Genomic DNA, 17,507 nt, shown 5'->3' on the forward strand with positions numbered 1-17,507 from the left:
ATACGTAAATTAAAACGTCCTTCCGAAGCGGGCGATGGGATTTCAATTCCGGCTGCCGACAGCTTCTTACGGGTGACCCCCCCAAACAACCTTTCTTTCCTTTTTGTGCCGACAACAGGTGGGCCATTTCGATGGAAGACATGTTATGATACAGCTGAGCACAGAAGATGATTACATGAGAATTTTCTCAAAGAAATTCATCACAATTGAGGACAAACATATGAAATTGCTCAAATAGACCCCCAATTTTGATCCCAGTCAATAACCTCAATTGCACCCATCTGGTTCTCATTACTTGAACTCAAGCTTCATTTCTTTGATCTATCTATCTTATATGCAATTGAGACTATAATTGGAAAAACTTTGCAGGTAGATGGATCTGCTCACAATGGTTATTGACAAAAAATCATTATGGAATAAAAACCATACTACTGCAAGCACTGCAAGATGTTTGGACACCCGCAAGACAAATATTTCAAATTGCACCCACAATTGAGAACCAATAGTCAAAAGCAGGAACACACTGTTAGCGCACCCCATGTGCCTGAACGCGCTCCCAACAAACTTGATGACAGCCAACTTAAGGAGGGAAACACCACAAGACATGAGTTGGTGTCTGCCCCTACGATCCCTTCTCCTGACCATACTATAATGGATAATGTTTGAACTGAAAATCAAGATAGTCTCGCAGCTTCTATTCAGGAAGCATCAGGTGCATAGGTAACAATTCACACTTCGCATACACTGGAACCTATCGCGGTGGCAACGACTGTCTTTCCTCCTACTGCAGTTCAAACATCAAATCATATCGATGATCATATGAGCCAGTCTTCACATGAAAAATGACAGGTTTATACTTCTCGGCAGAAGAAAAAGCCTAGGGGCTCACTCCAACTTGAAAACTTAATGGATGATACTTTAGTGACTCTTGACAATGACACAACTTTTCAAAGCTTGTTACCTGGTTCCACTTCTAAAACTAGAGGATGACTAAACTGGCTCGTCCCTAGCAACTGTTTTCTGCATGCTTTAAATTTGTTTTTAATTTTTTTTTGAGTCTATCTGTACATTTTTTTGGAGTTTTTATGTACTTGTATAGTATGGGTAGGGTACCTCTTTGGACTCTTCTCATACTATATATATATATATATATATATATATATAACTCTTGATTTTGAACTCTCTCTTATGCTGCTTCAAATTTATTACTTGGCTTCCTCCTGCTTCTCTAGTCATAGATCTTTGCATTCATTGATCCATCAAAATTTTCTAACAGTGGGGCCTACTAGTCTTGTAAGGGGCTCACATAATTAATATTACTATTAAAAAATATCTTTTTTTTCATATGTGTCTGGACCACTATTTGGAGATGGCGTAGTCTTATATAGATAGTCATGAAATAACTAAATCTAACATTTAACTGATGGACTTTTGCTTGGGTTTGGACTCCTGGTCCTTTTTATTGTATTCTATAATACAATTCACGCTAGTTAGCTTTAGTGGACCTTCTATGCTCATGGTGCTTGTGAAGAAAATAATGATAACTGCTAGAATTTTGAAGAAAATTGTGCAAATGCTATGAGGACTAGCTTTCCTGCAATTTTGATGTCGCCTTGTAGAAGTGTTACTGAATTATTTTGTGACTGTGAGGATTGGGAGAGTTGGTGTCGGGTTTAGAGGGGATGCTCGCTTGTGCAGAACCATAGTCTCATTCAAAACCATGGTCAGTACGATACAAGGAGCATGATTGAACTATTTTTTGGAGTTGCAAAGTCTAAAGGAAATCCGACATACAAAGTCAGTAGAGTTCCCCGAGTGTGTTTAGTAGTTTCTATAAAAGTTTTCTGACATCTTCAAGCATCCTAGCCGATTATCACCACCGAGGGAGCAAGTGCATGCCATTATATTGAAGCAATGGATTTCTCCTATCAGTGTCAGATCTTATCAGTATCCGCAAATTCAGAATGATGAGATAGAGGGGTTAATTAGGGAGATGCTCGAGGCAGAGATTATCAAACCCACAGTGAGCCTTTTTTTCAGTACAGCCTTATTGGTGAAGAAGGATGGGAGTCGGAGGTTTTGTATGGATTACAGGGCTCTAAACAAGGAAACAATATTGGACAAGTTTTCTATTTCGGTGATTGATGAGTTGCTAGATGAGCTTTTTGAAGCAGCTATCTTCTCTAAGATTGACTTATAGTCAAGGTACCAATAAGTTGTGATGCGGCCGAATGATGTGCATATAACTGCATTTCAAACTCATGAAGGCCACTACAAATTTCTAATTAAATAGAAAGGATTTTCAGATGATGATGACATGTGGGTGTCATATGATAGGATCCAATAATAATTTTCTTTTTTTCTCACCTTGAGGACCATGTGTCTTTTTGTGAGAGGAGTATTGTTACACTGACGTCTAAGGGCAATTTAGTCTTTTATTAGTTATTATTGTGGGGTATAAATAAGGCTTATTGTGCTTAGGGTTAGGTTATGCTATGAGATTATTGGCTTTGATTCATAGGATTAGGGTTTGGGGGAGATTTTCTCCCTCTCGAATTGTAGGCTTTCAGTGAAATCGCCTACCTCTTGAATTGTAGATGCTTATCTTTATGCATTTGTGTTGTGTTGTTTTGTATTGGTGAAGTAAAGAATTTTATTTGCCTTAATTTCTGTGAAAATTCATCTCGGTTTGTATCATGTCCCTTCTTTCTAGGAAAGTTTAAGTACTGACAAATTTAGAGCTTTTTTCTCTATTTACAATTCTGATTAGTAAGTATTTGGAATGATAATGTTTTTATTTATTTATTTATTTATTTATTTATTTTTTTTTTTTGCACGTATAATTTTCCACTAAATAACAGGAACAAGCACAAATGGCCTCAGCCGGTCAGCTGGTAGGTTCAAACCTATCCAACATAGCAGCAATGGAGCAGACTCGGATGCTTGCACACACATTAGCTCAAAATAATGACCCAAAGTTCCAGGTAATTTCAGCGTTCTCTAATACCCCTAGAAATTTTCACCTTTTTTGTGGATTTTAAAGTAGCTTCTGGATGTCACGGCCATTTTATATGCCTAGTATGAACTCCATCTTAAAAAAGTACTTATTTTGACTTCAAGTATCATTTATGGTCAAATAAATTATGTATATAATGGGTAGTTAACCAGTTCAAAGGGGACATTGTCAACACTACAAGGTAATCTACAGCCAGGAAATTTTTTTATCCTAATGTCAGTACGGGTTTGCATTACATATAGGAACAACATTTGAAATAAGTTTTCACTTCTATGTATAAGCAACAATGAAATACTAAAGTAGCTCATGATCGTTTTCGCATGTTAGAACTGATTGGGATCTCCAAACACCAATGCCCATTGAATAGTTCTGCCCTCATTGGAAAGTAACATTTACTGTTCAGTGATGCTGGACATGATGCACGTGCTTGGTGAATAAATACAACACATTTTTGCATCACACACCTAGTGTAGGGACAACCTCAGGGATCACTCGACCTAGAATGAGTCAAGAACTACTATGCTCCGCAATCACTCGTATATGAATTTTAAACCCTTGTAGATCACTGTGATTATCAACATTACAAGCAAATCCCTCCAACTTATATAGACCAAATGCTAGTGGATTTTCCTCTCAAAAGGCATTGAAGGACGTTATGCTATTATCAGCTACTGCATCATCGTTGGCTTATGGTTAGTCCTTGATGTTTTATCTCATCACCTTGTGTGCATTAGCTTACACAAATTTAAGATGACAATTATGCAAATTAATTATCATCCATAGCATCAAATTTATCAAACTTACAAGCTCAAACTATCAGCATTAAAGGAAGCATAATACAGGCATCATGCTCACAATATCATCCAATTCCCATATGTGGTAGATGAAAGAAGTCCGACTAAGAGCTTGAAATAAATGCTAGGCACACTATAAACTTTAGGCAAAAAAAAAAGAAAAAGAAAAAAAAGAAAAAGAAAAAGAAAGCAACATCAAAGCATGATTTTAGACATTTATAAATGTTTAATAGCATGTGACAAAAGTAATGTTCAATCAAATGTGTCTATACAAAGAGAAAATAAAAGTAAATATTTAATTCAAGTAAAGTGTATTAAAGATGAAAATCAAAAAGTTATTTTCTTAGAGGAAGATATTTAACATAGGTAGGTGTGCTATTTTGATAAAATTTTCGGTGAAGTTGCTGAAAATACGATCGACCTTAGTATCTTAATATCATTAGTAATAATAAAAGTTTTATTTTTATCGTGGCATTAGTAAAAAATAAGTTGAGGAGGCCTTCAAGAAAACCAAGGGTGGAAAATCAGTAGGATCTGATGATATTCCAATTTAAGTGTGAAAATATTTAGGAGTTTTGAGAGTGTTTTTGGCTTATTAAACTCTTTAATATTCTTTCAAGAACTAAAAAATGCCTGAGTGGGGGAAGAGTATTTTCATCCCCATTTTTAAGAGTAAAGAGGATCTACAAGAGTGTGCAACTTATAGAGCAGTTAAGTTGATGTGCATGCTTTAAAACTATAGGAGAGGGTAATTGAACATATGTTAAGATGTGACACAAAGATTTCTCATAATCAGTTCATATTTTTGTTGAGTAGGTCTACTATGGAAGCTATACATTTATTGAGTTGAGAGGTTTAATGGAGAAGTATTTAATGGAGAAGTATAGAGAGAATAAGGAGGATTTACATATGATTTTTATTAATTTAAAAAAAGCTTACGATAAAGTTTCAAGATAAATCCTTTGGAGAGTTCTAGAGAAGAAATGTGTTGATATGACTTATATTCAAGTGATTAAAGATGTGTATACTAGAATTGATTTATGGATGTCTACATTGGATTCTAAAGGCTTTCGTTTGAGTAGATCTAAGACTAAATACATGGAATGTAATTTTAGTAGTATTACCTTTAGTGACAGAGTTGTAATTTTGGGTGATCAAATCATTAAAGGACGTGAGTGCTTTAGATATTTGAGGTCTATTGTTCAAAGCGATGATGATATAGATGGGGATGTTATTAGTAGATTCAAGTTGGTTGGGTGAAGTAAAGGAATGCATCAAGCCTATTGTGTGATAGAAAAGTACGCTTAAACTGAATAAAAATTTTATAAAATGATTGACGCGGATGCTGAATGCACCCCGTAGCTTCGGGGCGCTTCAATCTCGCGAACCTGCAAAGCTTCGCGGAATAGAGATGCAGACGGAATCACGATCTAATGCGATGAAGAAGCGGATCGTAAAGCCTTGCGATCCAGCGGCTGCTTCGCGTATCTTCCACACCCGTCTTCTTCTGGAAGAGTTTTCCTTCTAGATTCTTCTTACCTACCCACTCCCCTTCATTATGTATAGAAGTAGGAGGCTATAAATAGTTGCCCCTTGTGTGTAGGAGATAGTTCTAGTAGATTTATCTTTTAATCTCTTGTGTGGAGTCTCTTCCCTCTTATTAGGGCTGTATCTAACGGCAAGTGATGCTTTAGCTGTATCATGCTCCGAGGTGGCGTTGTAAACTTCCAATCTCCTTTGCTTCTTCTCACCGACCTCTTTTCCTACCTCACCCCTAACTGTCTACCACCATCATACGCCTCCACCACTCTAACGCCACTCCCACTTCTCCCACATCCATGTTGTCCTACCTACCTACAACCAACCAAGCACCGTCACAACTTACCCAAACAATCACCCAACCTTTCTCATCTCGCCTTACCACCCCGCTGAAGCCACCACCGTCTTTGGACATCTTCCTACACCCCTAATCGGAGGATTCACCTATTATTGTATTTCCTTTCTATTTGAGTCGGGTTCTAATCCTACTTCTATATTAATAAAAGTTTGTTTTTGTTCTACTGTTATTCTTACTAGTTCCAGTATTATTTGATATCAGAGCTAGCTCAACCCTAGTCTTATCATAGGGTCTCCTAGCATGCGCCCCAACCCAAGTCACCTTCACCAAATTTAGCCGATTCCCAACCCTAGCCATGCCACCGCAAGGAGGTTCATCAGACTCGACCCGAGAGAAGAGTCAACGAGAAATCCATCATCTACAACGGATACTAGCAGAGCTGGATGATGGAAACCAGGAAAAGATTACCTTCGATCGTGATCGGGAGAGTCTAATGGATGCAGGGAGGAAGAGATTAATTTGTTCCACAAGGAAGATCACAATGATGAAGAATGCCAATCACGTCATTTTGGTATCTAATATCAAAGGAGGCTGAGAGAAGATACCCCTTATGAAGGTCAGCGGGACTTTGGCATCAAGATTAACCTCCCAGAGTTCGAGGGAGGCATGGGATAAGTTTATCGACTGGTTGCAATCAGTCAAACAATTTTTCGAGTATAAAGACATACCAGAGGACAAGGAAGTTAAGCTAGCTGCAATTAAACTAAAGAATAATGTCTTCTTATGGTGGAAAAATCTACAAAGGCAGAGGAGGAGTGAAGGAATTAAGAAGATAACTAAGCGGGAGAAAATGAAGAAGGCAATGCAAAAGAAGTACCTCACCAGGACATGCTCCTAAAACTCCACAACTTGCAGCAAGGAGATCTGTCGGTTAAGGAGTTCATGGCCCAATTTGACCACCTGTAGTTAATGTGCAAGATGACAGAGCTAGAAGAGCATATGATCGCCAGATATCTCGGGGGTTTAAAGCCGACCTTTAGCAATTTGGTATAGCTACAACCGTATTGGATTTTGGGGATGTCTAGACACTAACTTTCAAGGTGGAAAAGCAACAGAAGTAAAACAGACAACAGTCATCCTTCAGACCGCCACCTTCAGCCAAGCAGTTACCTGCAACTTCTACGATCGACAAGGGTGCCTTAGGAGGAAATAACATAATTGGACAAGGAACTGATAAAATAGATTAGAGCGGGAAGAAGCTAGAGAAAGGTAGTCCCTCAAATACAGTGCTAGCCAGGAAATGTTTTCGGTGCCAGGACTAAGGTCACATAGCCTCCAGCTGCCCAACAAGATGAGTCGTCACACTCACAGATCAATGTGTCGTCAAGGGAGTCGATGAGGAATGAGAGGAGAGCCCAAAAGAAGAGCTTTAGCTCCACGGTATTGAAGGAGAACTAGTCGTTTGACGAATACTGTAGTTCGAACCCGAGCATGACCAACCTTGGCTAAGGTATAACATTTTTTGCACCAAGTGCACCGTCAAGGGGAAGGTCTGCATCCTAATCATCGACAGTGAAAGTTGCAAGAACGTGGTGTCCACACTCATGATAAAAAAAGTTTGGATTGGACACACAGGAGCATCCCCAATCATATTCTCTAACCTGACTGAAGAAGGGCAATGAGATACGTGTGGATCAGCAATGCCTAATTGACTTCTCCATCGGAGACCAGCTCCATGAAACAGGTATGGTGCGACGTGGTTCCTATTGACTCCTGCCACATTCTATTAGGTAGGCATGGGAAATTTGATGGTAAGACTGAACACGACGGGTTCAAGAACACATTCTTTCAAGAAGAATGAGAAACATAGTTACCTGCTAAGAATGCCGAAAGGTGAGAGCGATACAGAGGCAACATTAGTTACTCATACCACTTTCCTGCAGTTAATTAGAGATGCCCCTGAAACACTAGCATTAGTCCTCCTGGAAGGAAGTGAAGAAGAAAGAGAGGTACCAACACCATTGCAACCATTGATACAGAATTTTCAGGATGTTATGACCAACAACTTACTAGAGGGATTACCACCACTAAGGGACATTCAGTACGCCATTGACCATATACCAAGATCCGTCTTGCCAAACCAATCTGCCTATAAATTAAGACCTGCGGAGTATGAAGAACTACAACGACAAGTGTGGGACCTTCATTGCAAGAGGACTAGTCAGAGAAAACATGAGCCCGTGTGCAACCCCAGTTATGATGGTACCCAAAAAGGATGGATCGTGGAGAATGTGCATCGACAGCCGAGCCATCGACAAGATTACCATCAAGTACCAATTTCTCATACCCCGCTTGGATGATCTTTTAGAACAGTTACATGAAGCCACTTTCTTCTCCAAGTTCGACTTGAGCAGCGGACTTCTCTAGATATGGATGAGACTAGGAGACTATTAGAAGACCGCCTTCAAGACGCAGGACGGACTTGGAAATACCATTGTCTTTTAGTTTGTTGAACGCGCCTAACACCTTCATGAGATCAATGAACCAAATATTTCGACCTTATGTTGGAAAGTTTGTCGTTGTCTAATTTGACGACATTCTGGTATACAACCAACCAAAGAAGGATCACTTGTATCACCTGAAGGCAGTATTCGAGGTACTGTGAGCTGAGCAATTATATTCCCATCCAAAAAAATGTCATTTCATGACAAATCAGATATGTTTTCTGCGTCGCATTGTGTCTAGTGCAGGTATTCATATGGATTCTTTAATGATAAAGGTCATTATCAGCTGGGACGTACCACAATTATTCACCGAGCTGAGGCAATTTTTAGGGTTGGCATCCTTCATCAGAAACTTCTGCACTTTCACCTCCCATTTAATTGAACTTCTAAAAGGGAAGTAGTTTTTGTGGACAGCAATAACCCAGGACAGTTTTGAAAGAAAAGGTGACTCAGGCACCCATGCTAGCACTACCTGACTTCAACCAACTTTTCAAGGCAGAATGTGATGCTTCCGGCATGGGGATTGGAGCAGTACTAAGCCAAGGATGACACCCCATTGCTTTATTCAGCGAGAAGTTGAACAAATCTAGGAGGAAATACTGAACTTACGACAAAAAATTCTGTCATTGTATGTGCTCTAGAAAATTGGAGTCATTACCTATTGATTAACGTGTTTACATTACTTACAGATTTCGAGGCCCTAAAATTCCTTAATAGCCAGAGCAAACTAAAGTGACGACACGATACTTGTGTGGAATTTCTAGCCTCATTCTAGTTTGTGCTAAAACATATTAGAGGAAGACAAAACAGCGTAGTCTATGCACTGAGTCGTCGAAACCTATTGAACATATCCATGCAAACGCAAGTTGTGGGCTTCGAGATTATAAAGGATCTATATGAAATAGACGATGATTTCAAAAACATATGTGTACAATGTCAGGAGAAGCCAACAGGGCAATATTATTGTCCAAATGAATATCTGTTCCACCATAGTCAGTTATGCACTCCTCGGCGTTCACTAAGGGAGGCCATTGTTCAAGAAGGCCACAACGGAGGACTAGTAGGTAATTTCAACAAAGACAAGACCTCACCCTCGTAAGAGAGTATTTTTTTGGCCAAAGCTAACAAGACATATAGAACGTCATGTCAAGCAATGCAGGATTTGTCATCTGGTAAAGACAAGAGCTCAAAATGCTAGATTATACACACCACTTCCAATACTAGAGGCACCGTGGGTGGACGTCAGCATGGATTCCACCCTAGGACTTCTAAGGTACAAAGAAACAAGGACTTCTTAATGGTTATAGTAGACAAATTCTCCAAGATGACCCACTTTGTACCTTATCATCAGACACTAGATGCCTCTCATATTGCCGATCTATGCTTCAGAGAGATTGTAATGTTGCAAGTAATTTCTAAGACCACCTCCGATAGATATGTCAAATTTTGTAGCCTCTCTTTGAGGACACTGTGGGGAAGCTTAGTACCAAACTCCAATTCAGCTTGATAGCTCATCCACATACAAACGGAAAGATAGAGGAAGTAAATCGGAGCCTCGACAATCTCTTGAGATATTTCGTGTAAAAAAAGAACATAAGACAGTGGGATCTTATCATAGCCCAAGCTGAGTTCGCCTATAACCGATCCATCAGTCAAACTGCTGCACGAACTCCCTTCGAGATTGTGTACGGACACAATCCGCTCACGCTATTGGAATTGGTGTCACTCCTACCATCTTCAAAAACTAGCAAGGATGCCATAGAACGAGTTCACAAGATTCAAAAGCTTCACAAAGAAGTTTGCAAGGAAATTCTTTGGCATAATAAAAAAGAGCAGGCACAGGCAAATAAATCTATGAGAAAGTAACGTTTCAGGAAGTCGAGCTCGTATGGATTTGATTGAAAAAGGAAAGATTCTGCAGGATCATCCGGGAAGCTTAAGCCGAGAGCAGATGGACAATTCATAGCACTTTAGAAGCTGAACGACAACGCTGACAATATCGACCTGCCTAAGGATTACAAAATTTCAGCCATATTCAACGCCGCCGACTTAACGCCATACTTTCAAGAAACTAGGGCTTCGACAAAAGAGGTTGAAGCTTCCCCAACCTCAGGAGACTGATGCAAGCGCTAAATGCGTCCCACAGCTTCGGGGCACTTCAATCTTACGAACCCGCAAAGCTTCGCGGAACAGCGAGGTGGACGGGATTGCGATCCCGCGCGATGGAGAAGGAAGCGGATCGCGAACCCTCGCGATACAGGGACTGCTTCGCGTATCTTCCGCACATCTTCTTCTGGAAGAGTTTTTCTTCTGGATTCCTCTTACCTACCCACTCCGCTTGCTTTTGTGTAGAAGTAGAAGGCTATAAATGGTTGTTCCTTTTGTGTAGGAGGTAGTTCTAGTAGAGTTGTTTTCAAATCTTCTGTTTGGAGTCTCTTCCCTCTTATTAGGTTTATATCGGTGCGGTGTTTCGGCTTTATCCTGCTCCGAGGTGGTGTTGTGAACTTCTAATCTCCTTCGGTTCTTATCACCGACTCCTTTTCCTTCCTCTCCCCTAGTTGCTTACCACCCCCATACGCCTCAACCACTATACCACTACTCCCACTTCCCCCACAACCTTGCTGGTTTACCTACCTACATCCAACTAAACACTATTACAACTTACCCAAACAACCACCCGACCTTTCTCATCTTGCTCTACCACCCCGCTGACACCACCATCGCCCTCAGACATTTTCCTACATCCCTAACTAGAGGATTCCTATTATTTTATTTTCTTTTTATTTGAGTTGGTTTGTAATCCTATTTCTATATTATAAAAGTTTATTTTTGTTCCACTGTTCTTTCTACTAGTTCTGGTATCAATGATGGTGAGACTTGCAAGGCTCTATGGAACAAAATGTTTGCCTTTAAAAGAGAAGCATAAAGTAAAGTGTTGCTGAGATGAGAATGCTTGGTGGATGAGTGGCTGAGAGTAGCTTGACACTTAGAGACAAAATGCAAAAATGAATATATCCGTGATAGGTTGGTGTAGCTCCAATGGCGGATCAAAATTTGAGAGAGTCGTCTTAGATGGGTTTTTTCCATTGGTCACATTAAAGATTTGGTCACATTAAACGTCGACCATCTAATGATCTGGTTAGGAGAGTAAATGTTATAGATTCGACTTATGTTAAGAAAGGCAAAGGTAGACATAAAAAGCCTTGAGTTTATTGTACAAAAAATGATTTTAATCTATTAGAATTAAATGAAAATATCAAGGTTTTGAAAACCGGACCATACATTTAATCGGAAGAGGAGGAGGTTCAAAGTTCAACGGTTGAACCAGGTGACATTACAAATATAAAAAAAATATTAAATATAACTTAAATGACATATTAATGATGTAGTATGTGTAGTATAAAAAATATATCATGAAATATAAATCATATGTGAACTTAAACAACTCATTTAAATGACTAATATTTTCTTCTGTAACATATAACATTGTTGATTCCTTAAACTATGTCATTCCACGACTATAATTAATTGTTTTTTCAAAAGGAATTAAAAATAAGAAAATGTGAGCATCAAATAAAAAATATTTTTAAGTAAACAAAAGATAAAAAGATAATATTGAATACTCAATTGCATAAATGTATAGTAATTAATTAATTATAATGGACATGATTTAATGTGAATAAAGGTGCTTATAAATTAAACAACAATAAAACAATATGCATGATACACTATTGCTGTAAGAAGATTAGCAATCAAGTATTATGATTCCAAAAGTATCTCTCAAGAAGCACTAAAAAAATAAATCGGTTCAATTGTTGGATCGTTGGTTCCAAACGGTTCAATGGTTGAACCTCTGCTTCCAGCTGTTTCATTACGGTTCAATGCGGGGAGGGTTTTTTGGCCAACTGAAACCGAACCTATGGCCTGTTCACGGTCGAACCGGCCTGTTTGGTCCGATTTTCTAAAGCTTGGAAAATATGACACTCAGTAGGACACCAGGGACAAAAAGAATTCTTGTAGTTGACCCCACTTAGTGGGATAAAGGTTTGTTGTTGTTGTTGTATCGTTCAATGGCAACATCTATTTGAGATTTAGGACCAATCAATACTAATTTCTTATGTTAAAATAAAGAGGGTAAAGTTAACAATATTTAGCTTCCTCCAATTACATGATTAATCGAACTAAAAAGGTGCAAAGAATCAAAGAAGTGGGATTTATGGCTGGCTAGTTCGTTCTTCAAAGGAGATTTCAAAGAAGTGTTAGACCTTGAAAACTCCAAAGAAGCCTTAGAAACCCCAAAGTGCCTTTATTTTCAAGAGTATTAAGATCTTTAACTTCAAGAGAAGTATGTTAGGAGCAGGAGAGTTGGATGTGCTAAATGAGAGTGCTAGGTTGTCAAAGGGATGTGATCACTTATTTGTATACACATACTTCAACCCTCCTGCAACGTGCTTAGTTCTGGTTGTGAAAGGTTTATCAATAGGCAATGTATTAACCCAATCTACCCACTATCTGACTTGATTATTTTTATAAAATATTTAGTGTTTTTATCAAAATTTAAAGTCAACCATATGACTAGATTCATCAATAATATGGTAGTTTAGAGAATGAATTAAGTTTTATTCATTCCTATTAAAATATATTTATCTTAAATTAACTTGAATCAATTTTAATTTGGCATCTTAAGCTTTTTCGATAGTTTGGCACAAAATTATTTCCTATCCTGGTCATTTATTAAAGTTCTCTCGCATGTAGTCCTAATTTGTCGCTCTCTTCCCTTTGCTTGTGATAGCTTACAAATGTTGCTTGTTGGCCCTTTCTCAAGTTTTTTGTTGCCAGGGTGTGGCACATGTATCTTTACAGGTGCTTTCTATTTAGCTCATTTCTATAACATCTCCCAACGGTACTTTTTGTTGGGCTGCATAGGGTTTTCCTTATCAGCATTTGCTTCTGTTCTCCAACACCTTTTGGCATGACATCCAGGTTATGCATCGTTAATGGCATCCTCTACTTTCTCACTTACCAAATATTCCTCAGCTTTTTGAGCTTCACATGCATACCCAAGGTCAAAATCTTTGTCATTTATGTATATGTTTTTATGATTTCTTTTGGTTGAATCCTTAGTCAATTGAGCTCTTTGTCTTCACTCCCGAATCAAGTTTCTTTCTCATCTCCCTGCACCTATTGCACCTAGCATTCAACCACTTTCAACATCGCCACATGTTTTGTTGGCTTTTGTTTCTTCAAGGAGCCTCCTTTCACAAAATAAATTTTTGTTACTTTTCTTGCTTGCACACCTCAATACACTGAAGTTATTGGGTGGCTGAAGTCCTCCAGTTTTCCGCAGCCCTCACCCAATCATTTTCCCTTTTTCTCATAACAAGATTTATAACCACTTCGCCATAAGCAACCCTTTATGTTTCAATGCGAACTTGCATTTATTTTCATTAAAAATAAGATTTCAGAGCTTGTTAATACACTCTCATTTTTTATTTGAGTAAATTATATTTTGGCCACCCAGTTTGGAGATCTTTCTTAAATTCTTGTTAGAATTACACTTTGTTGGAGGCTTTTAGTTAGTCTCATTGACTATCGTTACATCATTATAAGACAATCATTAAATGCATAATACATCAGACCTTTTTCAATGCAATCTTACAATGTAAATGGATACCTTATGTGAGTGCTAAAATGGTTTTCTTACTATGAATTTTTTGGAGAACCACCTTTCACTTCTATTTTGGTTCTATTTTCTCGTCCTCACTACATTATTTTTACAAATCTATGTTATACTCATTGGACTTTATTTTTTGATAAATCTTTGCATGTGGATACTACAATGACTTGTCTCTCTTGTTAATTAGTGGTTAGAATGCTGGTTGAATTAGATGTTTCTATTTCTAGTGAAAAGAGGTACATTTTGATTCCTCGTGTATTGACAAAAGGCCAAATTTGATGGCATTCCTTCATATTTTCTTGCGAGTTGTTTGTGCATAATTACGCTAAATTTTTTCAAGATTTATCTGGAGCTGAAGAAACTTAGCATTCATAAACAATGCAAGCAACCTATTTGTCAGATCCAAATTTTTAACATGATAGTTGTTGTTCCCCCTGTTTCATACTAGGATTGAAATTAGAATTTGAAATCAACCACAGACCTTTAAAAGGAACTAAACCCTTCTATGCTGCCTCCCCTTGCTAACCCTTGGGATACAATCAACTTAGCTCTTGCAAGCATGAATATTGATATTAATCTTCGTAATATAATTGGCCTTCATCATATTACTGACGAAGTGGATGATCACATTTCATTGCATCGTTTACAGAGCATTGATGCTTTGGAGAAAAGGAGCTTTTAAACCCTGTTTGACAGGTGAGAAACGAATGATAAAAAATTTAACGTCATGGTTCAAGATTCATTTGGTTTCAAGCATGGTATTACTAATGTATGTTTTTGTATTTTTTTTCTTTTCGAGGATAGGATTTTGTATTTTTGAGTCATCTTATTTTTCTCTGCCAACTATTCGTAATTGCTTCTGAATGTACTCATGTCATTTAGTGGTTATAAAATTATGCTTTTATAGAAAAAAAAGGTACTCATATCTCATCACTACAACACTTCGTGTTGATCTCCATTATGTTCTACCCTAGTTTTTTTTTTGCCACTTGGTATTTTAAAAAATGGAATCCACTTGTGCAAGCCGGCTTATTCCTCGGTTTAGGTCAACTTGAAATATGGCTTGAACAACCAATTTAATATGGGTTAAAGGTTATATTTGGGTCAACTTTAATCAAAATTAAATTGAATCTTACTTGAAACTATTTGAATTCATTCAGGGTCAGGGTTTGCCCCATTTGAGTTTTGATCAATTGATAGGGCTAGTTTGGGCCATCTTTCATTGGCCCCCTTTCATTTACCATAACATGGCACTCATGAATAAAAAAAATCAATAGTTAAATTTTTAGGTGTGCAATGACTTGTTAAAATTCTATCTATTTTGAGCATTTATTATGAACTATGTTCTCCTTTAATTGTGTCATCATAGTGTCATCGCGAAGAATCAATCTTATTGGGGATATATGAATTAATTTTTATTATTAAACTTACTTTTTTTTTAGGTTAGAGGCACATTAATTAGTTGTGGAATATTAATTTAAATTTATTACTTAAAAGATAAATGAAAATTTTATAGGGGCATGTGCTCTCACATGCCATTCATTAATTTCTCCCTTGGTGTCACAACATGTTACAGTTATGTCAGTTTGATGTATTTATTATAAAATACACTTTACATTGAATAAAATTGCTTATTGTAATTTATTTTTGGAGTTTAAACATCGTCTATTCATATTTTTTTGATGTATAGAGTGTTGATTAAAAAGATTAGAGAAAATTACAATTCCATTTTACTTATGCTTGAAAATGAAGATTTTAGGTTGTTGGTTGGTTGGATATATATATATATATATATATTATAATCATTTCTATATAACATCGCGATGGTTCTTTTTCTTTGCTCTGTTAGGTTTTCCGCTCATGGCGAACCCTAGCTCGAAACAGAAATCTGTTTTCGCTTGCTCGTTTTGATCCTTTCCGTCTTCGTCTTCGGCCCTGGCTGGAGGAGGAGTTCCCATCGTCGAGCCTGCTCGCCTGCTGCATCGCCTGTTGCGTCTTCGAGCCTTCTGCTATCGTCTATCGCGTCATCTGCGGCTCGTGTATGCGGCGCTTCGTGCTGTAGGTTCGTCAAGGCCGCTCGACTGCTCCGCCAGAGTTTCGGCTCGACTGCTCGCGTACGCCATTTGCTAAAGTGCTTGTGTGAAGCACGCTAATGGCCTCAGGATTTTCCTACGTTGGCGCTGTCCCCGATGATAATCCCGCCAAACCCTTCTATGCTACAATAGTTCACAAACACAGCTCTCCTTTCCACCTTGCAGATAGTCTGGTATTCCCGCAGATGTACTATGATTCAGTTGCAGGAAACGGTGATTACAATCTCATCCAAAAAGTAGAGAAAAAGACGGGCAAGACCAGCAATTATCTTTTCTGACACTGAAATTTACTCGTGCAGGAAAATACAAATTTACACTAGTTGGAAAGTTCCAATTAGGTTGCCCTAAGATGAAGATCATCAGGAAGGTTTTTGAATATTTCAAACTGGCTGGATATTGACAGGTGAGCCCTTTCGATGGAAGACATGTTATGATACAACTAAGCATAAAAGAAGATTACATGAGGATTTTCTCAAAGAAATTCATCACAATCGAGGGCAAACATATGAAATTGCTCAAATAGACCCCTAATTTTGATCCCAGTCAAGAACCCCCAATTGCACCTATCTGGTTCTCATTACCTGAACTCAAGCTTCAATTCTTTGACCTACTTATCTTATATGCAATTGGGACTATCCTTGGAAAACCTTTGCAAGTAGACTTAGCTCTAGTTCATTTCTCAAGACCCTCTATTGCAAGGATTTCGATTGAAAGAGATATTACACTACTAGATGTAGAAGTCTGGCTTGGATCTGCTCACAATGTTTATCGACAAAAAATTATTATGAAACAAAAATCTTACTATTGCAAGCACTGTAAGATGTTTGGACACCCGCAGGAGAAATGTTTCAAATTGCACCCACAATTCAGAACCAATAGTCAAAAGCAGGAACACACTATTAGTGCACCCCATGTGCCTGAACGCGCTTCCAGCAAGTCAGATGACAGCCAACCTGAGGAGGGAATCACCACAAGACAGGAGTTAGTGTCTGCCCCTAGGATCCCTTCTCCTGACCGTACTACAACGAATAATGTTCGAACCGAAAATCAGGATAGTCCTGCAACTCCTATTCAGGAAACATCGGGTGCAGAGATAACAATTCACACTTAACATACACTGGAACCTATCACGGTGGCAACGACTGCCTTTCCTTCTACTGCGGTTTTAACATCAAATCAGACCGATGATTACATGAGACAGTCTTCAGATGAAGAATGGCAGATTTACACTTCTCGGCGGAAGAAGAAGGCTGGGGGCACACTCCAACTTAGAAATTTAATGAATGATAAATTAGTTACTCCTGACAATAGCACGACTCTTCAAAATTTGTTATCTGACTCCGCTCCTAAAACTAGAGGAAGAGACAGGACTAAACTGGTTCGTCTCTAGCTACTTGTTTTTTGCATGTTTTAAATTTGTTTTACTTTTTATTGAGTCTATCTGTATCTTTTTGTTGAGGTATTACTGTACTTGTATCGTATGGGTTGGGTGCCTCATTTGGGCGCTCTCATACAACATTTATGTATCCTTTCTATTTCAATAAAATCAGCCTTTGGACTTTAAAATATATATATATATATATATA

General features: G+C 38.1%; 1 protein-coding gene across 2 annotated transcripts in view; it reads left to right on the top strand.

The window, feature by feature from the left end:
* The window catches only part of LOC110027031 (peroxisome biogenesis protein 5), a 65,976-nt gene that overhangs the window by 25,282 nt on the left and 23,187 nt on the right, over positions 1-17,507 (top strand). For both annotated transcript variants that reach the window (XR_002294290.1, XM_020728290.1), the window contains exon 7: positions 2,862-2,984. Coding sequence is in view for 1 of the 2 variants with exons in the window: in XM_020728290.1 (XP_020583949.1) it covers positions 2,862-2,984 (123 nt within the window). In the remaining variant the exon portion in view is untranslated. The remainder of the gene's footprint in view (positions 1-2,861; positions 2,985-17,507) is intronic.

This window comes from Phalaenopsis equestris, unplaced genomic scaffold, assembly GCF_001263595.1.
Source record: "Phalaenopsis equestris unplaced genomic scaffold, ASM126359v1 Scaffold000412, whole genome shotgun sequence".
Lineage (NCBI taxonomy): Eukaryota > Viridiplantae > Streptophyta > Magnoliopsida > Asparagales > Orchidaceae > Phalaenopsis > Phalaenopsis equestris.